At 50.2% G+C, this 27,916-nt stretch overlaps 1 protein-coding gene across 1 annotated transcript; it reads left to right on the forward strand.

The window, feature by feature from the left end:
* The first annotated feature begins 1,729 nt into the window (after positions 1 to 1,729).
* Positions 1,730 to 27,916, forward strand: Hif3a (hypoxia inducible factor 3 subunit alpha). The gene is made up of 15 exons (XM_021167133.2): positions 1,730 to 1,771; positions 7,552 to 7,742; positions 9,176 to 9,321; positions 11,591 to 11,675; positions 12,396 to 12,508; positions 12,882 to 13,090; positions 14,643 to 14,749; positions 14,988 to 15,135; positions 18,265 to 18,377; positions 18,665 to 18,855; positions 20,558 to 20,659; positions 21,796 to 22,067; positions 23,733 to 23,844; positions 26,132 to 26,213; positions 27,594 to 27,916. Exons 1-15 carry the CDS (start codon positions 1,746 to 1,748, stop codon positions 27,689 to 27,691), a joined length of 1,995 nt encoding a protein of 664 aa, XP_021022792.1. The 5' UTR covers positions 1,730 to 1,745; the 3' UTR covers positions 27,692 to 27,916.

The raw sequence follows: 27,916 nt of genomic DNA on the forward strand, positions 1-27,916 counted from the left end.
GCTGGGGATATGGTTCTGGTTGAGTTTGGCCCTAAATTCAATCCTCTGTGCTATAAACACAATAAAACAATAAGAAATAAATAAACCCTCTCTCCTGACAGTTACAGCAAAGTCCTCAGAGTTCATCTTCACTATACTAGTTTGGTTCATATATCTTCCCAAAACTGGTAATCACTGTGGCCAAGGAAATCCTACAATGATTGGCTCTGTCTGGATTTTGCCTTCTTCCCTGGAGTTGCTGATAGCATGGATATAGTCAGATTTATTCAAATAAAATCAACTGAAACTAAATGGCATGGGAGCTGGGCATAATGGTCCACACCTGTAATCCACTTGGAAGGTGAAGGCAGGAGGATAGAGGTTCAAGGCCAGCTCTTGCTGGTCAGTCTTGACAGGGTTACATGAGACCCCATCTGAAAAAAAAAAAAATGGAGAAGAGGAGGTAGAAAGAGGAAGGAGAAAGAAGAAGAGGAGAAGGAAGATGGAGAAGAGAAGGCAATGGGAGGAGACAGCTTACTATTTTCCCGAGTTGAGGTGGGGAGCCATGTGGATTTTTAGAGGAGAATTTTTTAAAGTTTTTTTTTATTACATTTTACGTGTGTGTGTGTGTGTGTGTGTGTGTGTGTGTGTGTGTGTGTGTACGCGCAGATAAATCAAAGAACAACTTTCTAGAGTTGGTGCTTACCTTCCACGATGTGTGTGTGTGTGTGGGGGGGGGGAGGCTGGGGATTGAACACTGGTCTTCAGGGTTGACAGCAAAGGCCTTTAACCCTGGAGCCAACTATCTAGCCGAGAAGAGCACTCTAAAGAGAGTGCGCAGTTATGTGTGAAAGTCCTAAGATGGAGCTTGCCCAATAACTCAAAAACAATAAATCCATTTCTGCCGCAGTGTAGAGTGTACCCAAACCTGCATGCGGAAGGAACACTGCTCCTTCACCCCTGTCCTTAGTGTCCCACGCCCTCTCCAGCCTACACAGGAACTTCCTTCCTCTTCCTTACCCAGCTGTACCGTCTTCCACCTGTCCATGTCACTGCGCACGTATCTCTCATCGGTTCTCTGTTCCCTTTACAAGTGGGTGTGATGGAGCTAAAGCATATTTACTTGACAGAAGCTTAATTATTCATCCGCAGGAACCTGCACAGGGAGTTAAGAGAGGCCACGGGTCAGGGTGGGGTGGAGACGGGTGGACAAGGAAGATTCTGGGAGGCGGGGTCCACAGTGGGGCCACATAGTGGAGGGACATGGGGTATGGCAAAGAAAGGCGTTATGGAATACAGGTGAAGTAGAGTCCGGGGTGGAGAGAAGTGGGGACTTGGTACGTCAAGAAAAGGACAGAGCGGGAGAAAGGAGGGAGGGTTGGGAAAGGTGGGAGTGAAGGCAGAGACTGCGACAGGAACTGGGACACAGAGAACAGTAAATCAGATGGTTCAGAAGTGTACATATGGAAGTTCAGAGACTGGAGGGAAATCACTCCCGGCGGCCTCCGGACTGCCAAGGAAGTCTGGGGCAGGGGCGTGGCTGGGGGTGTGCATTACATCGGATTCCCCAACCCCTTGAAGTTCCAAGTCTTCTCCTTTAGTCCCGCCTCCTCCTCGGGAATAACAAGCCCACCTTCCAATCAAAGCCGCGGGCTGGGCAAAGACCAGCCAATGGAGTGGCAGAGGTGGAGCTGGGGAGGGGGCTCACACAGACAGGGGAGGGGGACGCTGGGCATCGAGGGCTCTGGAACCGCGAAGGGCGAGCCATGGCGTTGGGGCTTCAGCGCGTGAGGTACAGGGCTTCGGGGATAGGATGATGGGGTCTGGGGGCTCTCTTTGACGGGGCTTTAAGGGAACCCCTCATCTCTGGGGTGGGGCTCAAGTTGAGGACACTCTGAGGCGCGCGATTGGGGACACATCCCGATGCACCCTCCACCCTAGAGGGTTGCAGGGTATCTGGGATTTACCCCCAGAGCTCCAGCTGTCCCGCCCCCTTCCCCTGGAACGGCTTTGGGGTTATGAGCTGCGATTTCCAGATACATCGGGTTCAATCCTCCATCTGGCTGGGGGGGTGAAACTCCAAGTTCCTTATGGATTGGAGGTGGTCGCGTTTGAGCAGTGGACTCTCTTCCAAGAAAGTCTTTTCCTCCAAATCCCTGAAAGGAGTCGTCCTTGGCAGTCTAGCTCTTGTGGTGTTAATAAGGGATCCCTAAACTGAAGTTTCTAGGGAGTCCCTGAAAAACACTACTTCTGAATTCCAGGAGAGAGGTTAACTTTACCATGCCCTTTCTAACAGTCTCCCAAGCTTCAAAATGCTCTAAAATGACATGGGGGTAGGGTGGTCCTCATTAGAGGCTGTGTGGGACCTAACCAAGGTCTTTTTGCCTTTCAAAGAGTGGAATGATAGCTGGGGAAGGAGATTCACGCCTGTAAACCCAGCACTTGGAAAGCTATAGGAGATTGATGCTTTCAAATCCAGCCTGGCCTACATGGCAAGTTCCAGACCAGCTTTGGTCTACATAGAGATCTTGTCTCAAAAAACAGCATTAAATAAGTAGGGTCGCTCCTTTTCAGTACCAACAGAACAAATCTGAGCCACTTCCTGCGATCTGGTTCTGTGTCTATTTCATCTGCCTGGACCCAGTCTGTAATTGAGGGAGGAGGGCCCCACCTAAACCCTATTTGAGAGCCATCCTTCGGAAAGATGCCCTGGCTAATCAAGGGAGGGCAGCACCCTCCTGTGGCTGGACACAGCTGGGGTTATCCTAGGAAGAAGTGGGTTCTGTGTTCACCTTGCAACAGGTGCAGAGGCTCTGGGACCATAGCCAGTGGAGCCCATTTCACCAGGTTGCCACGGGAGACCCCAGAAAAATTTCCTAGACTCTTGGCATTCCCTGTCTAAATTGGGGCATCCCTCAAGCCTCACCCCTGTCCCTCCTCCCTGGCTTCCGAGGTCTGATTGGTTTTTCTCTACATCCAGTTTTTACCCCCTACCTCAACCCACCCAGGCTCGCCCTTTTTCTGGCCCTGTCTGGCCCATCTATTCCAATTTCTGGCCCTGAGCCCACCCGGGAACTCAGTCCCCACCCCTTCTAGGCTATCCCTGGTGCCGCTCGTGACAGCGCCCCTTTATGGTTGTGTGAGGGCCCTCTCCTAACTTAACTAGGGTGTCATCGCTCCCCACCCCACCCCTCCTCCCGTCAGCACCTAAGGCCAGCCCTTTCCTGTGGTGTCATCCTACGCGGCCGCACACCCAACTCGCACCCACCTCACAGCTGAGCTCCGGGCCCCTCCTGCACCCCCAGGATGACACTTGGCATCAGAGGGGGCTTGGGTGAGGGTGAGTGGTTACCTCTGGCGCTGTGTGCCCCTTTCTTTCTTCTAGCTTCCACCTCCAAGCCATCTTACTCTTTGTGGGGAGTATTCATAGGAGATCAAGGTTGAGCACACTGCCTGAATACCCACCTGAGAGCAGGGTTTCCGGGAAAAACAGGACAGATGGCTAGACACCCCACCAAATGACCTTATGAGAACAAATTGGATCAAGGTCAGAGAGACTCCCCAATGACCCCTATCCTAAGTCCTTTCTCCAACCCAAACCTTGTCCCCTGGCCTCTCAGGTCACCTCCAAGCAATATCAAAGGGGTCAGATGTAAAGCTAAGCCCCCAGCACACCTCAAACCCTCTACAGTTTTTGCAAGCCCTCCCCCCCCAGTAGCCAGCTAAGAGTCAGAGAGAAGCTCAGAATGTGAAAATTCTTAATGTCTTAATTCCCTGAGCTGTTCAGGGTGAGAAAGAGATAGGGTCTTTTCTCTCTTGGCTAAGACACCACTGGGCCCCAAGTCCCCCTTCCCAGGCCTCACCCTGGGCCCCTAGGCCCCACCCTCTGTTCTCAGCTAGAACATGGAGTGAAGGTGGCAAGGTTCCAGGCGCACGTCCCAGGCTGGGCACACTGCCAAGGGGTTGGCCCAGAGCTGGGCCAGCTAGGGAGATCCGCAGCGGTGCTGGGACAGGAGGAAAGGACTTAAGGCCACCAGGCAGAAAGGAACAGACAGGAGTCCCTGGGGTGGTGGGCACACCATCTTGAAGAATAACATTTTAGAACACAGGCTCTAAAGGCAGGGTTCAAACCCCAAGCTCCCACTCCCTGGCTGTGTGATCTTGGCCCAGGGATTTCCCTCCCAGAGTGCCAGCTTCCAGTCTTGGATAATGGGAGTCAGAACTCTCCCAGTGAGGAAACAGGTCTCTCCCCCACCACACACACACACACACACACACACACATACACACACACAATGAGGTGCCTGAAATCAACAGACCCTGCTCTTGTGTGGCCTCGGCAATTTCTGTCACTCATCTGAGGTGGCTTCCAAAGCAGGAAGGTAATGGTGGGTGCATGGTGGGTATGAAGCTTCCTTGAGAGACAACTGAGCAAGGTAGAGTGGAATGGCCATGAGATTACCTCCTGAGCCACCCAGGCTAGCCCTGTCATTGCTCTGGGCCTCAGCCTCTGTCTGAGACAGGCTAACCTCGAACTCATCACATTCCAGGATGACCGTGAATCCCTGCTCCCTCTGCCCCCACCCCCTTAGTGATAGATTTACAGGCAGGCACCACATCCTGTGCGTGTAGCTCCGCTAGGCAAAGGCTCCTCCTGCTGAACTGCATACATCTCAGGCCCTGTTTCTGTCTTTAAAATATATATATGACTTTATTTCTGTACCCGTGTGTATGGGGAAGAGGTGTTTGCCTTTGAGAGTGTGTGAGGTCAGCGTTCAGTTCTCTAATCCACCGTGTGGGTTCTGGGAATCGAACTCAAGTGGTCAAGCTTGGCCCTGCTCCTGCCTTCTCAAAAGGGAGATGATCACTTCTGGTCCGTGTGGCTGCTGTAAAGGTGGGAATGGGGGGTCTCTAGTTTCTAAGTGTGTAGCACACCATCACGGTTATTTCATTCCTTTGAGATGTTGGTGTAAGAACTGGATATGTGATTACACACTCATAATCACATACACACACATACACACACACACACACACACATACACGCGGGCGCGCGCGCATGCATGACTAACTGTATGCAAGTAATCGCACCCAGGGTACAAGAGACTCAGACTCTTTAGTCTCTTTTGTTACTGACCCTGGCCAATTGCCAAGCCTCACTTCCTAAGCCTCTGGCATATATTAACTCATTTAATCTTCAGTCCACTGGAGGAATCCATCATGGTGATGTAGTCCTGTGAGCCCAGCACTCAGGGAAGGGTCTGAGACAGAGGATCATGAGTTTGGGGTATATTTGTCTCCCAGCCTCATCTCATTCAGCCCCAAACCTAAGCAAACAGACAAACAAACAAACAAACCAAAAACCGCCCTCTGAGGAGCTGGAGGCTATTGCTGTGCCCAGGGAGGTTAAGCAACCTGCCCAAAGTCACCCAGCTAATGAACAACCGCAGTAGTGGTGTCTGAACTGGAACCCTGACCCAGAAGAGGCAGCCCCCACTCTGTTTCAGAGCAGGCCCAGAAAGGCAGTGAGAGGCCCGTACTTCCCGTCAGAACATCCGGAGAACAGGCTAAGAGGGGAAGGAGAGTCCCTCTACAGCCACCAGCTGGCTCCTTCTATGGAGGAAGAAACCCTGCCACCCTGGCCGGGGAGAGTAGGATTACAGAGCTCAGCTGCTTGGGAGGTGGGGCGCTGGCCCCACCCCCACCCCATTCCCCTTTTCTCTCCCAGTTCCCTCTGTCCCAGGGCCCCCAGCTCAGTGAGGCCCGCCCACCCCCACCCTCTGGGCAGGAAGACAAACAGGGCTGGAACAGTACAGTACAGGACGGAATGTCCTCTGGGCAGGCAGGACTGAGGCCCCTGCCCCCCACCAGCCAAGAGGGAGTTCATAGGGGCGCCCCCTTGGCTCCTCCAATACTAACTAGGCCAGCCTGCCCCCTTCCGGGCCTCTCACCGGCTTGCACTAATGGCTCTTCCACCCCATCCCCGCACCCAAACTAAAACATTGTAGACCTCCAGCCCCCAGAAGTGGCCTCTGCGCCCCGAATTGAAGGGGTTTAGAAAGGAGCAGCCTCCTTCCTATCCCAGAGCCGGCTTTCTGGAGGTAGGGGGTGGGCATCGCATGCAGCTGGTTAGAGAAGCTGGTTATGTGATCTCTTGGACAAAGGACTTCACCTTTCAGAGCCTCAGTTTCCCCTTTGTTCCCCATTGAGGCCAGGCCTATAGATTTTGTAATCCCAGTACTCAAATTCAGAAGCCTAGAGTCATCCTTGGCTTGGGCTATGTGAGACCCTGTCTCAAATAATAACTGGGTGCAGTAGCACACACCTTTAATTCCAGAAGGCAGAGGCAGAAGATCTCTGAGTTCGAGGCCAGCCTGGTCTACAGAACAAGTTCCAGGATGGCCAGGGCTACACAGAAACACCCTGTCTCAAAAATAAATAAATAAATAAATAAATAAGCAAACAAACAAACATTAATATTAATATCCCCTAGAGGCTCTCCTGAGGGTCAGATGTATGCTTACATATGACACATAGGCTGATCAACTGCTGTCTTATGGGTTAGAAATATTGTAAGCATTGATAATGACGACTATAAGACTAGATACAATATACATTTAAAAAAATAAACACTCGAAAAGAGACATGAGTCAAGTGTCTATACCTACAACCGTAGCACTTAGTGGGTGTTTGTGACCAGCCTGAGCTACATAGGGAAACCCTGTCCAATAGACTTTGGGATCAGATAAACGAAGTTTGGGGTTCTTTTTGATTGCTTGCTTGCTTGTTTTGAGACAGGGTCTCACTAAGTAGCTTTGACTGCCCTGAACCTGATTTATGTGGACTAGACTGACTTGGAATTCAGAAATCTGCCTTCTAAGTGCTGGGATTAAAGTGTTGCTATGTCCGGAGTTTAAGGAGGTTTACCACTTAGCAGGGAAAATAACCTAATTATAAAAATAGGTAATTGATAAATATTAATATTACTGAAGAAAGATCTCTCTCAGGCGCGTGCATGCACACACACACACACACACACACACACTTGGAAACGTATTAAAGTGTAGAGGTGCAGGGCAGAACACAAGGGTTGGTTTGCTGTGTCACCCTTAGTGGGGCCCTGCCCCTCTTAGGCCCCTTTGGTGTGTCGTTAGACTTTGAGATATCTCTGTCTTTGAGAATCAGCTTGTCTGAGAACGGGAAACTGGGAGGGAAGGGGGCCTGGGAGGCTGGGGCTCTCAGAGCTCCATCTCTCCCTTGGACTCCAGCCAGCTCTACCACCCCCTCCCACCAGGAGGCCTCCCTGTCCCCCAGGCGGCGTCTCTAGCTCGGGAAATGAGCTACAGCTAAGTCCCGGAGAGGACAGAGGGCCTTAGGCACACAACCTAGGGGAGAAGCCTGGAGCAAAGCCCCGCAGGGAGGGCCACATGGACTGGGACCAAGACAGGTAAAATCTGGGGCAAGAAAAGGGGCTCCAAGGGGAGAAAACTGCCAGGCCCAGAGATGTCGCCGCCGGAACGCCAAAAGGAGGTGTCCCACGTGCGACCTGTCGCGTGCCATTTCCTTCCCACAGGTCGAACACCGAGCTGCGGAAGGAGAAGTCGCGGGACGCGGCCCGCAGCCGGCGCAGCCAGGAGACGGAGGTGCTGTACCAGCTGGCGCACACTCTGCCCTTTGCGCGCGGCGTCAGCGCGCACCTGGACAAGGCCTCCATCATGCGCCTCACAATCAGCTACCTGCGCATGCACCGCCTCTGCGCCGCAGGTGAGCCCGGAACGCCCCGCCCCCGGCTGCTGCCTGCCGCGGAGGCCCCTCCCCTGGGAAGCCTGTCCCGCCTCCCTAGTCCTGGGATACGCTCTCTAGGCGAGGCCCCACCCCTTCGAGTGCTGGACCAGTCGGAGCCCTGGGTTCAGGAAGATCCCGTGGGAGGCCCCACCCCTTAGAATCCAAGAGCCAGGTCCCTTGAGGCCTTAGGCTTGGTATTTTGCCCCCTTATTTGTTGAGTTTTTTTGGTTTTTGTTTTGTTTTTGAGACAGGATCTCACTATAGCTCTGACTGGCCTGGAACTTGCTATGTAGACCAAGCAGGCCTTGAACTCACAGAGATCTGTCTGCCTCTTCCCCGACCCTCACTCACCCTGCCTTTGAGTGCTGGGATAAAAGGAATGAACCACCACATCTGCAGTTTGTGTTTGTTTTCTTTTTTGCCATACTGGAGATTGAGCCCTAATCCAAGGGATGTGGTGCCCAAGCACTGTACCACAAGGCTCGCCCCCCAGCCCCTCACTGGGGGATTCTAGGCAGGGGCTCTACTACCGAGCCACACTCCCAGCTCTTTTCCTTTTCTTTCTTTCTTTCTTTCTTTCTTTCTTTCTTTCTTTCTTTCTTTCTTTCTTTTTATTTTTGTTTTATTTTGACATATAGTCTTACTAAGTTATTCAAACTGGCCTTGAACTAGCTTGGTAGGCCAGGCAAGACTTGCAGTTTTTAACCTGCCTCAGCTCATAGCCACCATGATTAGCCAATCCTTGTCCACTCCGGGAGGCTCTACAACCATTTTTTTTTTCAAAATTCTTTAAAAGTCTCTGTTTCAAAGGGCTTACATGCTCCCCCACTACACACACACACACACACACACACACACACACACACACACACAAAACTTAGAATCCTAGAAATTTGGAAATCTTTTACTATGGAAGCTTTGCCATTTAAATTCCCTTGCCCCACAGAATTCTGGGGGAGACTTGGACCCTTTAGAATTCTGCCAGTTGTCTTCTGACCTCCACATCCACAGAAAACAATCAAACTAATAAAATGTGATGGAACTCTGTCTTCTGAAAGCCCCTGACATTTTAGTATTTTGCCCATCTGGCAGACCATCCATATACTCTCTTGAGAATTCTAGAAAATGTGCCCACACCTCTGGAATTCCAAGGTGGCCTAGGGCTACCTTGGAATTCCAGCTCCTCAGAGTTCAGTCTTAGAATCTATGAGGATTATGTCCCCTCTGGGAGTCCATGTTCCTGTTTCCAAAGCTTAGTGGCCTTGTCCTCTTCCATGGGACTCCAGGAGCCTAGAATTTTCTCCCACCCACCTGGCCTTTTCTATGTGTTCATGTGAGTAAGGGAAGGTGGAGGGAAGATCCGTGACTGACAGCTGCCCCATCCTCCCTCTCCCCGCTGGCTTGGGCACCAGGAGAGTGGAACCAGGTGGGGAAAGGGGGAGAGCCACTGGACGCCTGCTACCTGAAGGCCCTGGAGGGTTTCGTCATGGTACTCACCGCCGAGGGAGACATGGCTTACCTGTCGGAAAATGTCAGCAAGCACCTGGGCCTCAGTCAGGTGAGCTACCTGCTCTGTGCCTGCCACACCCCCACTGGTGATCGGGGGTGGGGGGTTGGGGGGGTGTCACCGTAGTTTTCCCACACAACCTTTGTTCTTCGTTTAAGGGCAGAGGGAAGAGTATTACCAGACAGAGGTCAAAGTGTGTTGAGATAGGCTAGATGTAGGAAGTGTGAAGCTGTCCTGACCCAGCCTGGGAGGAGAGGGACTCAGAGCTTCTTAGAAAAAAAGAACAGGAGCCAGGCGTGGTGGCGCATGTCTTTAATCCCAGCACTCGGGAGGCAGAGGCAGGTGGATTTCTGATTCCAAGACCAGCCTGGTCTACAGAGTGAGTTCCAGGACAGCCAGGGCTATACAGAGAAACCCTGTCTCGAAAAACCAAAAAGAAAAAGAACAGCTCAGTTGAAAGTCATATGGATGTGACGGGAGGGTCAGGGAGGATCAGGAGTTTACATGGAGAAGTGCAGGCACAAGCAAAGGCCCAGAGGGGTGGTGAAAAAGGAACACTTTGGAGAAATGACTAAGTTGATTTGTGGACAGAGGACAGCAGAAGTTAGGAGGGAAAATGACTTGTGTCCGAATGAGAAGGTTTGTCTCCAGGGCACTGGGGAGCCATGAAAGGAGTCAAAACAAGAGGGAGGCTGTGTTAAAGAGCCAGAATCGTATTTAAAGATTTGAAAGGGAATGGATTTAGGGATCAGCAGGGAGTGGACACACATCTTAGGCAGGAGAAAAGGAGCTTGGCAAGACATTTGGGGACTAGAAATAACTTAATTCATCCTTTAAGTGAGCCCTATGTGAGAAAGTTTGTGTTCTTTTTTGTCTTTCATGTAAATGGCTGTGCAGTGGACCTCTGTTCCTCCTCCCTGATACATAACCCCACTCCTGGTACCAATTTCTCTGTGAGTGTGAGCTCTCAGAGTCAGACAAGTGACTGCCCCAAAGTCCCAAACTAGGAAGTGGTAGGGCTAACCATCAAACCTAGCTACAATAGGTGTTATTGGGAGAGTAATGTGTCATCTAGACACCATTGGGTTGGGTTCCCCTGTGGCCACCTTTTCATGGTGTCTCCTCCTCAGTGCCACCAGGCTCACTTCCTAAACTGAAACAAAGAACAGAGTCTTGGACCTGCCCAGGAGGTGTGACTCACCCCAGGGCCTTCACATGTGTGACTCCTGTTTTTATTTTGTTTTTTATTACTAGTAAAAGATTTTTCTTGTTTACATGTATGTAGGGGGCCCTGAGTGTGTGTGTGTGTGTGTGTGTGTTTGTGTGTACATGTGTGTGTATGCATGCATTATGTGCATTGCAGATGAATCCTGAATATACAAGTACATCACATGTATTGCAGGTGCCCTCAGAGGTTAGAAAGGGGGCATTGGATCCCCTGGAACTGGAATTACAAGCAGTTGTCAGTCATCTGATATGGGTCCTGAGAACTGAACCCAGGTCCCCTGTAAGATCAAGTGCTCTTAACAATGCTCTTAACTATCTCTCTATCTCCCACTGCACCCCTACTTTTTTTTTGAGATAGGGTCTTACTGTGCTTGCCTAGAACTTGATACGTAAACCAGGCTGGCCTGTAACTCACAGAAATGGACCTATTTTTGCCTCCTGAATGTTAGGATTAAAGGCATGGGTCACCCCATCGTTCACGATTCCCATCTTTAAAGCATTCTCTTACTCCAGAGAGCCACAGATTCACTTCACTTACTTTGTTGAGTTTTTACCCCCATCCCCTTTGAGACAGTGTCTCGTATATCCCAGGCTGGCCTCAAACCCACTGCATAGCAAAGGATGACCTTGAATTTCTGATCCTCCTGCCTTCATGTTGTCATTACTGGGATTATAGATGACTTGACACAATGCCCAGACATTGTGTTTGGTATCAAATCCAGGGCCTGGTCTGCAGTAGGCAGGCACTCTACCAACTCCAGCTTAACATATTTATTTTTTTAAATGTTGACTCCTCAATGAACTATTCAGAGCACTGTCGTTAAACTATCATCTTATTGTCATGTGACCATACCCAGGAGCCTCACCTTTGGGCATCCATGCACAAACACCACCCAGTGAACCCTGAGAAGAGCAAGATCCATATGACCCATCCAGTCGTTTAGAAAGGGTCCTAGTAAAATTAGGTGTTGATGAATGGTTGCTGGATGGATGGATAAATGAATGAATGAACGAATGAGGGAGCCGAGGAAAAAGGAGCTCAGGGGTCCTGTTAAGTGTGTCTTCTGTCCTCTCCCCCCACCCACCCCCGCAGCTGGAGCTCATTGGACACAGTATCTTTGATTTCATCCATCCCTGTGACCAAGAGGAACTTCAAGACGCCCTGACCCCCAGGCCGAGTGAGTGCCCACAGTTCAGAGTAGGAAACTGACTTTTCTCTTCCTGATCTGGAACATCTGCATAGAGAAAAGTGGACAGAGCTAGCTACTCACTGGGAGTCCCTTCCCTGGGTGCTCCCTTACCCCCCCAGGGGTCCCTTCCCTGGAGGGGGTGTCCCTTCACTGGCTCCATGTCTCAACTTTGGAGATGAGGCTGGGGAGACTTTTAAGATTTTCCTTTTGCCAGGTGTAGTGGGGCACACCTTCAATCCCAGCACTGGAGGCAGAGGCGGGAGATCTCTGTGAGTTCGAGCTCAGCCTAGTCTATCTGTCTCAGAGAGAGAGAGAGAGAGGAGAGGGAGGGAGGGTGGAGGAGAGGGGGCAGAAGAAAAGAAAAAAGGAAGGAAGGAAGGAAGGAAGGAAGAAAGAAAGAAAGAAAGAAAGAAAGAAAGAAAGAAAGAAAGAAAGAAAGAAAGAAAGGTAGATAGATTTTATATTTTAAGGGGGAGGGAGAGGAAGGGGCGGGAGATGATTGTGTACGTGAGTGCAGGTGACTTCAGAGGTCGGAAGTGGGTTTTGCAGTTACAGATGGTTGTGAGCTGCCTGACATAGATTCAGAGATCCAAGCTCGGGTTCTCTAAAAGAGGTAACCATAAACGCTCCTAACCGTTAAGCCATCTCTGAGGCTGGGAGACTTTAACATTTACTTAATGACCCGCCCCCCTTTCCTTGCCTTCCCAGACCTGTCAAAGAAGAAGCTGGAAGCCCCAACAGAGCGCCACTTTTCCCTGCGAATGAAGAGCACGCTCACCAGCAGAGGGCGCACGCTCAACCTCAAAGCGGCCACCTGGAAGGTAGGCTGGGCCTGGTCTCAATAGGGTGGGTCTGACCCCTGAAAGTTTCATTTCCTGTTGGATCTGGGCTTTCCCAGGCTCAGAGATTTGGTGGAACTCCCTCAGACTGAGTCCAGTAGGGCATCAGAGCAGCTATAAATTGAGTATCCCGGGACCAGACCTTGAGGATACAAAGGGCCTCAGCCTTCAAAATGAAATCCTGCAAGTTTCCTGAGGGTTGGAACGAAGAGGACAGAACTCCTTGCAACTTTCAAGAATAATCGAGAATCTTTTCCCCCAGTTCCCTATGAGACTCAGACACAGCAGGCATCCCAGCCCCGTGGGTAGCCCAAAGCTAAGATGACTACTCACAACACCCCTACTTCACCCAAAGGTGCTGCACTGCTCAGGACATATGAGGGCCTACAAGCCCCCTGCACAGACTTCCCCTGCCGGGAGCCCTCGCTCCGAGCCTCCCCTGCAATGCCTGGTGCTTATCTGTGAAGCCATCCCCCACCCAGCCAGTCTGGAGCCCCCGCTGGGCCGAGGGGCCTTTCTCAGTCGCCACAGCCTGGACATGAAGTTCACATACTGCGACGAGAGGTGGGCAGTAGCTTTATGCAGCACCATACCCACCCACCACCTACTCAAATCTGTCTGTCAGTCAGTCTCTCCACCCCCCCCCCTTCTCCCTCTCTGGCTGTCTCTCTCTGTCTCTCTCTGTCTCTGTCTCTCTCTGTCTCTCTCTGTCTCTCTCTCTCTCTCTCTCTCTCTCTCTCTCTCTCTTTCTCTCATGGCCTTAGATTTCGTTTGGTTTGTTTTGGTTTGTTTTGGTTTTCGAGACAGGGTTTCTCTGTGTAGCCCTGGCTGTCCTGGAACTCACTTTGTAGACCAGGCTGGCCTCGAACTCAGAAATCCGCCTGCCTCTGCCTCCCAAGTGCTGGGGCCCTTAGATTTCTAATTGCCCTGCCTCTGCCTCCTGAAGGAGGGGATCACAGGTATGCCAGGGATGGAACCCAGGGCTTTATGCACGCTAGAAAAGCATTCTGCAGACTAAGCTACGTGCTCAGAAGCAATGAGTCTAGATCCTGACTTCTTGAGTTTCCCTCCTGGATCTGTATCACTGACCAAGTCAGTTCACTTCTCTGTGCCTCAGTGTCCTCAACTGTCCTAGAGGAGAATAACATCCCCTGTCTTTTGCTGTTGTTCTCAGCACTCCTTGTGTTGCACAGTGCAGAGCACAATGAAGTGTCTTGGTTTCCCTCCATAGCTGTTTTTATTCTTTTCTCTTTGAAATTTCTGTTCCTTCTTCATGCTTCTTTCACATTCTTTTTCTTTAACTTCTCTGCTGCTTCCTTTTCTACCCTTTGCTACACACACACACACACACAATGTTTCTTTTCTCATTTATTTACTTATTGTTGTCATGCTAAGGGTACAATGCAGGACCTTATACATGCTTAGCAGGGGCTCTACCATTAAGCCACGCCCCCCAGCTCCTCACTGGGGGATTCTAGGCAGGGTCTCTACCACTGAGCCACGCCCTCCAGCCCCTCACTGGGGGATTCTAGGCAGGGGCTCTACCACTGAGCCACGCCCCCAGCTCCTCACTGGGGGATTCTAGGCAGGGTCTCTACCACTGAGCCATGCCCCCTGCCCCTCACTGGGGGATTCTAGGCAGGGGCTCTACCACTGAGCCACGCCCCCAGCCCCTCACTGGGGGATTCTAGGCAGGGGCTCTACCACTGAGCCACGCCCCCAGCCCCTCACTGGGGGATTCTAGGCAGGGGCTCTACCACTGAGCCACGCCCCCAGCCCCTCATTGGGGGATTCTAGGCAGGGGCTCTACCACTGAGCCACGCCCCCAGCCCCTCACTGGGGGATTATAGGCTCTACTACTAAGCCATGCTCTGAACCCCTGGTTTTATAAGATAAGGTCTTGCTGTATCCCAAGCCTCAAATTCGCAATTCTGCTTCAGCCTCCTGAGTGCTGCGATTTCAGGTGTAAATCACTACATTCTACTCTGTTTATCTGTGTATTATCCTCCCCTTGCCTTTCTGTGACTGCCCTGTCTCTCGTCTCGCTGTGTTGTCTATGACACCTGCCCCTTCCCTCCATCTGGGCCTTGACCAGCACCTCTCCATTTTACTCCAGGATTGCAGAAGTTGCTGGCTACAGTCCTGATGATCTGATTGGCTGTTCTGCCTATGAATACATCCACGCTTTGGACTCTGATGCGGTCAGCAGGAGCATCCACACTTGTACGTGACCAACATGCCCCCAGGCCAGAGCCAGCTGCTGTATGGCCCCCTGCTGACACCAATTCTTGGTCTCCTGAACACAAAACCAGGGCTTTGTGGGACTCCTGTCTCCCCCTGAACCCCAAATACTAAGGCCTGCATAGCCCAAAGAATTTTGTCTTCTATGACCTCCCACTCCTAATTCCAGCTTCCTGGGTGTCCCTGCAGTGACCCTTACCACTACCTACCCTCTCCCCAGTGTTGAGCAAGGGCCAGGCAGTAACGGGGCAGTATCGCTTCCTGGCCCGGACTGGAGGCTATCTGTGGACTCAGACTCAGGCTACAGTGGTGACAGGGGGGCGGGGCCCCCAGTCGGAAAGTATCATCTGCGTCCACTTCCTGATCAGGTGAGCTGAAGGGTGGAAGGTGTGTTTGTGTGGTGTGTGTCTGTGTCTGTGTGTCTGTGTCTTTGCATGTGTGTGTGTTTGTGAATGTGTGTGTGTATCTGTGTGTGCATGTGTGTCTGAGTATGTGTTTGTGAATCTCTGGTTTGTGTGTCTGTCTGTCTGTGTTTGTGAGTCTGTGTGTGTTTGTGAGTATATGTGCCTGCATGTTCGTGTATCTGAGTGCATCTGTGTGTATGTGTGTCTGTCTGTGTGTGCATGTCTGAGTGTATATGTGTCTGAATGTGTGTATGTGTGTCTGTGTATGCATGTGTCAAAGTATGTATGTTTGTGTCTGTGTGTCTCTATGTCTCTGTGTCTGTATATCTGTGTATGTGTCTGTGCATCTGTGTGTGTGTGTTTGTGAGTGTGTGTGAGTGTGTGTATATGTGGTATTCACAGGCAGACTTTCATATTGTGCACGCACAAGAAAGTATATAATGTGTCCCTGTATGTGGAACATATATGGCCATGCAAATACACATGGGCATCTCTGTATGTACTTTTATTGTGCTAAAAAACTTTAATTTAAAAAACATTTTTTGAGACAGGCTCTCACTATGTAGCATTGGCTGTTTTAGAACTCTATGTAGACGAGGCTGGCCTCGAACTCAGAGATATTCCTGCTTTTGCCTCCCAAATGTTAGAACTAAAGCTGTGCACCACTAGGGCCCCTTGCTAGTTTCTTAAAAATGTATCAGTGCTTTGAGACAGGTTCTCTTGCAGGTCAAGCTGGTCTCGGCTGCTGACCTTACTGGCGTATAATATAGCACAATACCCGGCTTATACTGGTCATTTAAGTAAACAAACAAACAAACAAACAAGATGTGAGTAAAACCAGACTGAATGTCTACAGTCCCAGAACTGAGGAGGCTGCTTGATTCCTCCATATTTACAAGGAGTCCAGGCATTGAACAGGGCACTTATAACTTTTCTTTGTCTTCCTGTCTGTCTGCCTGCCTGCCTGTCTGTCTGTTTGAGACTAAGGGTCACTCTGAATTCCTGTTAGTACAGAAATCACTATGTAGCCCAGGCTGGTCTCCAACTCACAGCAATCCTCCTGCCTCAGGCTCTTGAGTTCTGGAATTACAAATATGAACCACAGTTCCTTTCTCAGGTTGACTAGTAGTCATTGGAGAATGAATGGACCAAAGTTCTTTGTCCATGTGCCAGCCAGGGGATTTTGGTCTGTGTCCTATTTGGGGGGATTGCTCAGTCATTATAAACATTCTCAAGTGAGATTTTGTGCAAATGCACATTTCCATTCTCCTGGGTGAACACCTAGGAGTGGAATGGGTGGGTCATACATTTCCATAAGGAACTGACGAACTGTTTTCACAGTGCTGGGCCATTTTGCACTCCCTTCCATAGTGTATGGGGATTGAAGTCCTCCGCTTCCTTGCCAACATATCACATTGCTGCATAGTTTCACTTTAGTAATTCAAATTAGTAAAATCTGAGGAGGAGCCACTGCCTAGAATTCCCCAGTGAGGGGCTGGGTAAATAGCTTGAAGTGGAACTCCTGCCTAACATCCCTCAGAGAGCAGTTAGGGGTTTTAACTCAATGGTAGATCACTTGCCTACAGACCACCAGTCCAGAGACAGTCAGCCACATTTAAGGCCACAAAGCTCAGAAATGGCAGAGCTGAGATCTGACCCCAACCCCTTGGGTTCATATTCCTTGTTATTAACCTCTATGCAGTGATGCTTAACGGAGAGGTGTTTGGGGAATGAATAAACTAATGAGCTCATGAAGCCTGTATGCACAGATATGGCACCAAGTGCATAGAGGTTTTCGTATATGCTCTCTCTCTAGATAGATACGTGGGCGTCTACAGGTATTCCTCTCTGAGGATGTGCCCGTGTCACTATGTACACCATGCTTTGAAGGAGATAAAGGTAGCTGGCTTAAATTGGTACATCTCCGGGCTAGGTTTAGTGAAAGTTAAAAGTCAAACTTCTCCAAGAGCTGCTAGGAGCACCAGACCCACCTGCATTCTGCCCTATAGGAGGCTTATGCTAATGAGATGCAAATTAATTCATGTTTCTCAACCTCAGACCCACTCCCCAAAGCCAGTTTTTCCAGCCAGCATTTGGATTGACTCCAGAGCCAGAGACTGTGGGCTGGGAGGTGTGGGGGACAGAAGAAGGATGTATTTATAAACCTGTTCCCTTGAGGATGGGTTGCCTATGAATAGAAGCTTCTCAAATAAATGCTTATTCATAGAAATGTAGCTATGAATTCTTCATATTTGGAAAAGCAATGAAGAATATGTTAAATTTTTTAGAGTTTTTTTTTTTTTTTTTTTTTTGTCTTTTGGAGACATAGTCTTCTATAGAGCAGACCAACATTAAATTCACTTTGTAGCTGAGACTCTGACCCTCTTGCCTCCACCTCCCAAGTCTTGGGATCACAGGCAGTGGCAACAAGTTCTGTTTTGTTTTGTCTTGTTGAGACAGGGTCTCCTAGTGGTAGCTCAAGATGGCCTCTAACTCTCAAACTTCCTGCCTCGGCCTCCCAAGTGTTGGAATGTATGTTGGCTCCACTGCTCCAGGCTTTTAGTTTCATTTCAACACCATTACAGGAGCTAGGGACATAGCTCAGTGGAGGAGAGTTTGCCTGGCATGCATGAGGTCCTGGGTTCAATCCCCAGCACAGTAAATAAACAAACTAACCAGCCATTACAGGTTGAGTCTCCCTTCTCCTAAGTGTTTGGGGCCAAAAGCATTTCAGAGGGGCTGGGGATGTAGCTCAGTCAGTAGAATGTTTGCCTAGCATGCCTGAAGCCTGGGGTTCCATCCTCAGACCCCATAAACTGAGCATGGTGGCATGTGCCTGTAATCCCGGCACTCAGGAGAATCAGATTAGGTCATTCATGGCTACATAATGAGTCTGAGGCCAGCCTGGGCTACATAAGGCTGGCTCATCTCAAAACAAAATAAATCCTGGTGAAAAAGCTGTGGGAAATTGTTTTGTGGCAAATTCCCTTCAGCTCCTGGGTGAAATGGCCTCTGTGGGAAGACATCGGCAGCAGCTGCGGGTGAGCAGGGACCCTCTCTGACTCCCACTCTTTGCCTTGCCCCTCCCCTCAGCCGTGTAGAAGAGACCGGAGTGGTGCTGTCTCTGGAACAAACTGAGCAACATACTCGCAGACCCCCTCGGCTGAGTGCCTCCTCGCAGAAGGGTATCCCTGGCAACAGTGTAGGTATGGTTCAAGGCCATTGTGTCCTCAGGACCCCAAGAAGGAAGGCCAGGTGCATTTACTGTGGACCTGTCTATCTACTGCCTCTCTCTGCGTCGGGCCAGTCTCAACACAGCAATCTGGCTGTGAGATGACCCAGAACGAGGCCCTTCGGCTACTCCTCTCCAGCAGCAAACACAGTGGCCATTCTGATGTGCTGTTGAAAATGTCAACGTCACCCTCTAGGCTTGGCACAGCAGAGCAGGGTCTGGCCTTCAGCCTTGGGTAACTGGGTTCTGTTCATTCTGCAGACTCTCCTGCTCCGCGGATCCTAGCCTTCCTGCACCCTCCGGCCCTGAGTGAGGCCTCCCTGGCTGCTGACCCTCGCCGTTTCTGTAGTCCAGACCTGCGCCGCCTCATGGCACCCATCCTGGATGGACCTCCCACAGCTGCCACGCCCAGCACCCCACAAGCTACACGGAGACCCCAAAGTCCTCTCCCGGTAAACAGTGTCTCCTGTCTGAGCACGCGGAACTGTGCTGCTTAGGGCCTCTGGCTTGAGCCTTGCTATTCTATGTTGCCAATCTCTCCACCTCAGAGATGAGATGGGGTTTCTCTAAGACATAGGTTACAAGACAGGTATTATAACACACACCTGCGATCCCAGTACTTGGGAAGCTGAGGCAGGAGGGTTGAGTTTAAGGCTAACCTAAACTACACAGTAAAACCTTGTCTCAAAAATCAAACAGCCAGGCATGGAGGTGCACACCTGCAATACCAGCATTTGGGAGGCTGAGGCAGGAAGAGTTCAAGGCCAGCCTTAGTTCTCTAGTGAGTTCTAGAGCAGCCTGGAATGAGACCCTCTTCAACTTTCATTTCTATTGCTATGACAAACCTTCCTGACAAAAGGGGCTGGAGAGATTGCTCAGTGGTTAAGTGTGCTTGCTGTTGCAGAGAACCAGTTTAGTCCTCAGGAACCACCCTGGATGGCTCACAATCACCTGTAATTCCCAGTCCCAGAAGATCCAACGGCATCCTCTTTTGGACTCTGTGGGTACCTGCACTCATGTGCATCACACACACACACACACACACACACCATAGGAGGAAAGGGGTTTATTTTGATTTGCAATTCCAGGTTTTATTTTATCATGGCAGGGAAGACACAATGGCAAGAGCTTGAGACAGCAGGTCACATCATACCCATAGTCAGGGGCAGAGAGAAATGTGTGCCCTCTGGTGCTCAACGTCATTTCTCCATTATGCAGTTCAGGACCCCTGACTAGGGAATGGTGTCACCCACAGTGGGCTAGGTCTTCTCACATCAATTAAGTTTACATTTTCGCATGTGTTTTGTCTGCATATATGTGTGTGGACCACATATGTGCCTGGTTCCTGAGGCATCAGATCCCCCAAAACTGGAGTTATGGATGTTTTTTGAGTTACCATCTGTGTACTAGAAATCAAACCTGGATCCTCTGGGAAAGCAACAGAATTTTCTTTACTATCTCCAGCAATATCAGCCAGCAATATCTCCAGCCCCTACCTCAATTAACTTCATTAAGACTATCACCCACAGGGCTGGAGGGATGGCTCAGTGGTTAAGAGCACTGACTGCTCTTCCAGAGGTCCTGAGTTCAATTCCCAGCCATCTGTAATAGGATCTAATGCCCTCTTCTGGTGTGTCTAAGGACAGTTACAGTGTATTCTTATATATAAAATAAATAAATAAATATTTAAACAAACAAGCAAACACATTAAAAAAAAAAAAAAAAGACCATCACCCACAGACATCCACAGGCCAATTCAGTGTAGACAGTCCCTTTGCCTAGGAGAGTCTAGATTATGGCAAGCTGATAATTAAAGCTAACCATCACAGACCTTGCCTTAAAATAATAAATCAGTAAATAAAGCCAAGAATGAAGAGACACATCTGTAACCCCAGAATTTAGGAACTGGAGGCAGGAAGACCCAAAGTGCTAAGTCATCCTCTGCTACATTGGGAATTCTGGGCCATCTTGGACTACTTGAGACAATGTCTCAAAACAAAAACAAAGAAGCAAACAAACAAAACCACCTTCATTTGCATTTCTGTTTGACCTTTTGTAATCTTCAGCCGAAGGCCCCCCACCTCTGCCCAGAACTATTATTGTCAGCACCTCCTCAGACTCAATCTCCGGTGTCTCTGCTCTCTTCCCCTCCAGGCTGATCTCCCAGATAAGTTGGCAATGGGCTTGGAAAATGCGCACAGACTCTCCACTGCCCAGAAAAACAAGACCATGGAGACAGATCTAGATATAGCTCAGGTGAGAACCAGCATGAAGGGGTCAGCTTATCTGGCTTTATAGAAGGGTGATGGGATGAATGCATGTGTGGATAGATGGAAACATGGATGGGTGGATGGGTAGATAGATGACAGATTATAGATAGGTGATTGATTGATTGATTGATTAATAAATAGATGACAGATTAGATGTGACATTATAGATAGTATAGATAGATAATAGATGGATAGATTGATTGGTAGGTGGAAGATAGAGAGATAGATAGATGACAGATTATAGATTATAGAGAGATGATCGATAGGTGACAGATTAGATAGATATGTGTGATTGATAGATGAAAGATTATAGATAGATAATAGATGGAGAGATAGATTGATTGGGAGATGGAAGAGATAGGTAGATAGATGGCAGATAGGTATAGATAGATGATAGATAGATAAATAGATGACAGATAAATTGGTAGATAGAATATAGATATAGAGAGATAGAAGGTAGATAGAGTAGATAGATAAATGACAGATAATAGATGGCAGATAGATTATAGATAGATAGTAGATACATATGCGCATATATATACATAGTAAACCATTGTTTCATTGGCTGGGCATAGGAAAGAGAAGACAAAAGAGCAGAGAGGGAGACAAAGAAATTTAGAGACAAAATGATAGACAGTCAAAGCAAGAGACAGAGGCAGGGGCAGAGAACAGAGAAACAAGCACCCAAGAGAGACAAAGACAAAGGCAGACAGTGATGCAGAGGGAGGTGGAGACAGAGACCAAGAAGAGGAAAGATGGAAAGAGATGAGGAGAGGGACAGACAGGAGGATAGAAAGACAGAGAGATAGGGTAAGAAAAGACAGAAATGAAGAAGGGGAGAGAGATGCACACAAAAAGGGGAGAGATGACAAGTGACAGAAAATGAGAGACAAAGAAATAGATACAGAAACAGGGAGAGAGAGAGAGAGAGAGAGAAGAGAAGAGATAGAAAGACAGCCACAGGCAGATCTGGAGAGACGTGGTCAAAGCCACAAAGACAACAAAAGAGAAACACAGAGACAAACACAGGCACAAATGAGACTGTCAGAGTTGCCATGCCCTCTTGCCCTCCCCCCCCCCAGGCCATGGGCCCTGCTATGAACACCCTCCTGCCTCCTGCAGGACCCTGACACTCTGGACTTAGAGATGCTGGCCCCCTACATCTCCATGGATGATGACTTCCAGCTCAACTCCAGCGAGCAATTGCCCAAAGTCCACCGCAGACCTCCCAGGGTGGCCCGCAGGCCCCGTGCTCGGAGCTTCCATGGCCTGTCGCCTCCTATCCCTGAGCCCTCCCTGCTGCCCCGCTGGGGAAGTGATCCACGACTGAACTGTTCCAGCCCTTCCAGGGGGGATCGCCCCACAGCCTCCCTGATGCCTGGAACACGGAAGAGGTGAGCCACAGCAAGAGAGGGGCATAACACAGGCATATAGAATGTCCCTGATCCTCTCATGCGTCAGCCCCGTCCCTCAGCATGCTTCCTGTCTCCATCTCTCCAGCCAGGCCCTCCATGTGCCCCCTAATGGACCACCTTTTACTGTTCTCACCATTTATCCAAATCCCACAGCAGCCAGGATCAGTCATTATGACACATTTGCATATGACTTAGTGACAATTTTTGTTATAATGGGAAGAAACTGGGGCTGGAAATACAGCTCCACAGTAGAGAACTTGCCTAGAATCCACCAAGCGCCTGCCTAGAATCCCCCAATGAGGGGCTGGGGGCGTGGCTCAGTGGTAGAGCCCCTGCCTAGAATCCCCCAATGAGGGGCTGGGGGCGTGGCTCAGTGGTAGAGCCCCTGCCTAGAATCCCCCAATGAGGGGCTGGGGGCGTGGCTCAGTGGTAGAACCCCTGCCTAGAATCCCCCAGTGAGGGGATGGGGGCGTGGCTCAGTGGTAGAGCCCCTGCCTAGAATCCCCCAATGAGGGGCTGGGGGCGTGGCTCAGTGGTAGAGCCCCTGCCTAGAATCCCCCAGTGAGGGGCTGGGGGTGAGGCTCAGTGGTAGAGCCTCTGCCTAGGATCCCCCAGTGAGGGGCTGGGGGTGAGGCTCAGTGGTAGAGCCCCTGCCTAGAATCCCCCAGTGAGGGGCTGGGGGTGAGGCTCAGTGGTAGAGCCCCTGCCTAGAATCCCCCAGTGAGGGGCTGGGGCATGGCTCAGTGGTAGAGCCCCTGCCTAGAATCCCCAATGAGAGTTTGGGGGTGTGATTCAATGGCGGAGTGCTTTTCTAGAATCCACCAGTTAGGAGACATTCAGTCACATGTTTTAGGTCACTAGGGAACTCTAGCTAGGTGCTCAACTACTGAGCCATACCCTAGCCCCTCACTGATGAGTTCTGCGTGGATTCTCCAGTGCTGAGCTATATTGCCATTGTGGGGAGGTGGATGAATGGGTAAATACAGAGATGGGAAAAAAATTAGTGGTGGGTAGGTAAATGGATGAATGGATAAATGGGTAGATAAAAAAAATCAATAGATGAGTGGATGGTGGCTGGAAGGTGAATGGGCGGTAAGATGGATGAATAGCTAGGTGGATAAAAGGATAAATGGAAAGTTCAGTGGATAGATGGATGGATGGATAGAAGGATGGATCTTTAAAGGGTAGATTAATCAATAGATGGATCACCTATGCATGGATAGGAGGAGCATGATAGATGAATGAGTGAATGAATGAGTATATACATGAATGAATGAATGGATATTTTCATGAATGAATGAATATATCATGAATGAATATATTCATGAATGAGTGAATGAATGAATGAGTAGACAGATGGGTGAGTGGATAAGTGAATAGCATAAGTGAGTAGGTGGGAGAAAGAATGAATGAGTAGGGTAAATGGACAAATGGGCAGAAAGGAGTCTGGGGAGAAGGCAGATGACCTACTGGGGGGAAACTAGTAGTTCACAGTACCTATGAATGAAAGGATGCTCTGTGGGTGGATGAGTACTCTGGTAGGCATGTATGTAAGCATTGTGTGGGAAGGGCATCAGCTTCCACACTGGTACCCACATTTGCCCAGGCTTCCTGCATTTTGAGAATCTTCCTGTGTCTCTATAGGGCCTTGGCCCAGAGCTCAGAGGACAAAGGGTTGGAGCTGCTGGAAACTAAGCCTCCCAAGCGGTCCCCAAGACTAGAACCTGGAAGCTTCCTGCTGCCTCCGCTCAGCCTGGTAAGTTTAGAGACTCGGGTTGTGTGTGGGCGGGGGAATGTTCTCCAATTCTCTGAACCTAGCAGATGTAAAACCTCCAATGTAATAGATGGGAAAACCAAAGAGGGCCAGGGGCTGGCTGAAGGTCAGATGGAAGATCAATGGTCCAGCTGGAGATAGGACCTTGATCCTCTCAGTCTGCAAATACATAGCTAGTGCCCAAAAAAGACATGAAGTAACTCAAGAATAGTGAGGCAGTTTGTGGGGCAAAAAAATGGGGTCCTGTGCCCGCTCAGGGCTAGGGCCACTGGGCAAGGCAGATTCAGGGATGGTTGACTGGCACTGACCCCCACGGAACGGCCGGCCGGGCAGGCGTTGGACTGTGAGAAGCCACGGGATCCCACTCCAGGGGTGAGGAAAAGGCATAGTCTAAGTTCCTTGCAGAACTGCTGGAGTAAGGCTCCGACTCTCGGGCACCAGAGACCACCGAGCACTGTGGAAAAGCCTGTTCTGGGGTTCCTGGGCCGCATGGAGGCCAGGGACAACAGGTTCTCGCTCTCGGACATCCCAGATACTGTGGAAGAGCTGAGAACAGTCTGGCCCCGGGAACAAAGGGAAAAGGATAGGAGGAGAGCTCTGGCAGGTTACCACAGGGATGAGAGAGTCTAGCTAGCTCAGGTGGCTTGCTTGGACAGCTTGGGTTGGTGGCGGCAGTAGTTAGAGCACAGGGAGGCTTCCTAGCGGGAAAGGTTAGACGTGCAGCTTGTTAGAGGGAAGCCTGCTCCATTGCTCCAGCATGGCAGGTCCAACGAAAAGAAGCAGTGCATGGTTTTAAGGCATTTATTGTACAAAGGCAGAGAGAGGGAGAGAGTAGAGAAGCAGAGGGCAGCCATGGCCACTTGGGGAGAGGGGGGAAGGGAGGTGGAGAAGGAGGGGGAGAGGCAAGAGTAAGAGCAAGAGAGTAAGAGAGGGAGCGAGAGATCGAGGAGGGGCAAGCATCTCCTTTTATAGCGTGCTATCTGGCTGTTGCCAGGTAACTGTGGGGGTGGAGTCTGGACAGCCTATGTGACTGATGGCCACAGAATTATAGAGCTGGGCCTCATGTCAGGAGCCTATGTCTGGGAGCATGGCAAACGGGCCTTCCATCTCTTTCAGATTAGTCTGCCGGGTCTCCGGGGTTTAAACCTAGCTTGACCAGAACACAGGCTGCCTTTCACGGTCCCACAGCAGTTCACCGGATGAGAAGGAATCTTCTCTCCTTCCGTGGTCCTCCTCCAAAATCAGAATAGCCTCAGATCTGTAGTGTTTAAAGAACAAATGCTGGAGCCAAGTGTGGGAACATGGCCAAAACCCCAGCCCTAAGGAGACTTAGGCAGGAGGATGACCAGATGGAGGTCAGCCCGAATACATAGTGAGACCCTGTCTCAAAAGACAAAGTGAGGGAAAAAAAATCTATTGTGCACAACAGCAAAATCTGGTTTATTTCTTAAAGCCACCCTTGGTTGGATGACTTCTGTAATCCCTTTGTCTACTGCATCCCTATCTCCTACAGGGCTTCTCTGCTCCATAGTCTGCAAGAACTGTTTGAAGGGTGTGACTAACAATATCAATAGCTCACATTTTACTGCTGCGCTGAAGTACAAGACTAACTTATCTAATCCTCCTGAGTATACTTTCATAGTATTTAATAATAGTAAGCATCATTGTGGTGAGACAGGTACGCAGAAGGAAAACAGCATTATCGGTCAGTCTACACAGCACACTTAGATGGGACGCTGAGAAGAATTTAACAACTGGACTGTCGGGGGGGTGAGTGCGGTGCTGTAGCAGCCAGCACTGGCCCTAGCCATTAAGGGCTAACACCTTCCAGAGTGGGGCGCAGCCAATCCGCAGCAGCCCAGCTGGACAGCTGCCTTCCTCTTCCCACCGGCTAGGGTCTGCTGAGTCCAGCAAGAAAACAGCAAAGTTGCACAGCACTGTAGTCAGTGCTGGGGCACAGAGGTGGAGAAAGGAGCAAGGACCACCCAGAGGATGTCCAGAACAGTGACTTTCCCCAAGTCTCTCAAATGACTAGTACTTACCAGGATCCAATTAACCACTGCACCACACTGCCTTGTCAGATACGATGATGATGGTGATGATGATGATGACAGTGATGGTGTTGGTGCTGATGATGGTGTTGAAATGCTGATGCTGATAGAGCTAATAGGATGAGGATGCTAATGGCTGTCTGAGGCTGATGATGGTCGTGGTACTGATAATGGCATTAATGGTGACGATGACAGCTCTTATCTCCCTCACTCCCCAGAGTTTCCTTCTGCAAGGTCGACAACTCCCAGGGAACCAGCAGGATCCCAGAGCCCCCCTCGTGCATTCTCATGAGCCCTTGGGTGAGTCATAAAGTCTGGCTCTACAGAAACGTCAGGCCTCTTCCTCCCTGGATGGTCCCATAAGTAACTGAAAGAGGAGTGGAAGCACCTTATGGGAGGATGAGGGAGGGTATCTTAGGGTTGATTTTCTCTGTGATGAAACACCAGGACCACTTCCACATCGTAGGCCATCACTGAAGGAAGTCAGGACAGGAACTCCAGGGCAGGAACCTGGAGGCAGGAGCTGATGCAGAAGCCGTGGAGGGGTACTGCTTACTGGCTTACTCCCCCTCACATGCTCAACCTACTTTCTTATACAACCCAGAACCTCTAGCCCAGGGATAGCACCACCCAGCCCATGGGCCCTCCCCCATCAATCACTAATTAAGACAATGCCCTACAGGCTTGCCTACAACCCAGTCTTAAGGAGGCATTTTCTCAATTGAGGCCCCCTCCTCTCAGATGACTCTAGCTTGTGTCAAGTTGACATAAAACTGTCCAATGCAGCCGGGCGTGGTGGCGCACGCCTTTAATCCCAGCACTCGGGAGGCAGAGGCAGGCGGATTTCTGAGTTCGAGGCCAGCCTGGTCTACAAAGTGTATCCCAGGACAGCCAGGGATACACAGAGAAACCCTGTCTCAAAAAAAAAACCAAAAAAAAAAAAAAAAAAAAAAAAAAAAAAACTGTCCAATGCAGAAGGTGCCCACAACCCTTCCCTCTTCTCCCGAGCCCTGTGGAAAGAAAGAGAGATGCTACGGAAGGATAAGAACTTAGGAAGGCTACCCCTTGGGGTGGAAGCCAAGATCTCCTGGACCCCAGATACAAGTCCAGTTCAGAGCTTAGCCAGGTTAAAATAACTCCACAAGGTAACTCCCAGCCATGAGGTTTTGGGACACTTGTGAAGCCTCTGTCAGTGGGGGCTATGGCTACAGTTCCTCCCTGGAGAACCTGTTTGGAGACATGAACTATGGAGATGCTGCATGGGCAGAATTCACCCAAGAACTGTCCTGTAGTAAGTGTTTGAGAAACACCTCCTTCTGTGGCTGCAGGGTGGGGCAGTGCTGGCTCTGCAGCCTTTCGGCTTGTTTGCCTTTTTATGGAGATTTTCCCTGCAGCTACCAAAAGCTTTGGCTTCTCTTGGAGCCTCTGGTGGGTCCTGGGGATCGAACCCAGTGGTCTGTTCTTGCCTTCCAATCTATCTATGGTTTCTAGGGACTGAACTCAGATTGTCAAGGTTTGCAGCAAACACCTGAACCCACTGAGCCATCTTGCCAGCCTGCCTCCCTGCCTTAGATGCACCTGAACCCACTGAGCCATCTTGCCAGCCTGCCTCCCTGCCTTAGATGCACGTCCGTATATGGGTGCTGATTCTCTCCTGATTCGCCTCCCTTTTCTCTGCAGGCCTAGCTCCCTCGCTGCTCTCTCTCTGCCAGCATGAGGAAACTGTCCAGCCCAGGAACCACTTCCCGCCAGCAGCAGGCTTGGGCCAGCCCCACTGAGTCAGCCTTCCTCTCAGCCCTCTTCTTCTATCCCAGAAAGGACTCAGCCACACTCCACACCAGCAGCCTACACCCAGGATGGGGTCTCTCTCCTCTGAGTGTGCCCCCCCAACCAGCCACAGTCCTACCTCAGCCCCCCAACCTTCTGCTGCCCCCAGTCGGAGGCTTCTTGGGTATTCTCAGCTCAGTGACCTTTGGGAGGGGTATGTGACCCTCCCCACCTCC

The sequence above is a fragment of the Mus caroli genome, unplaced genomic scaffold, assembly GCF_978045245.1.
Source record: "Mus caroli unplaced genomic scaffold, Mus_caroli_1 scaffold_8, whole genome shotgun sequence".
Classification (NCBI taxonomy): domain Eukaryota; kingdom Metazoa; phylum Chordata; class Mammalia; order Rodentia; family Muridae; genus Mus; species Mus caroli.

Coding starts and splice junctions, on each gene's coding strand:
- Hif3a (XM_021167133.2), top strand. CDS start 1,746: ATGGCGTTGGGGCTTCAGCGCGTGAG. Junction 18,856..20,557: donor GACCCCAAAGTCCTCTCCCG/GTAAACAGTGTC, acceptor CTTCCCCTCCAG/GCTGATCTCCCAGATAAGTT. Junction 26,214..27,593: donor GCATTCTCATGAGCCCTTGG/GTGAGTCATAAA, acceptor TTTTCTCTGCAG/GCCTAGCTCCCTCGCTGCTC.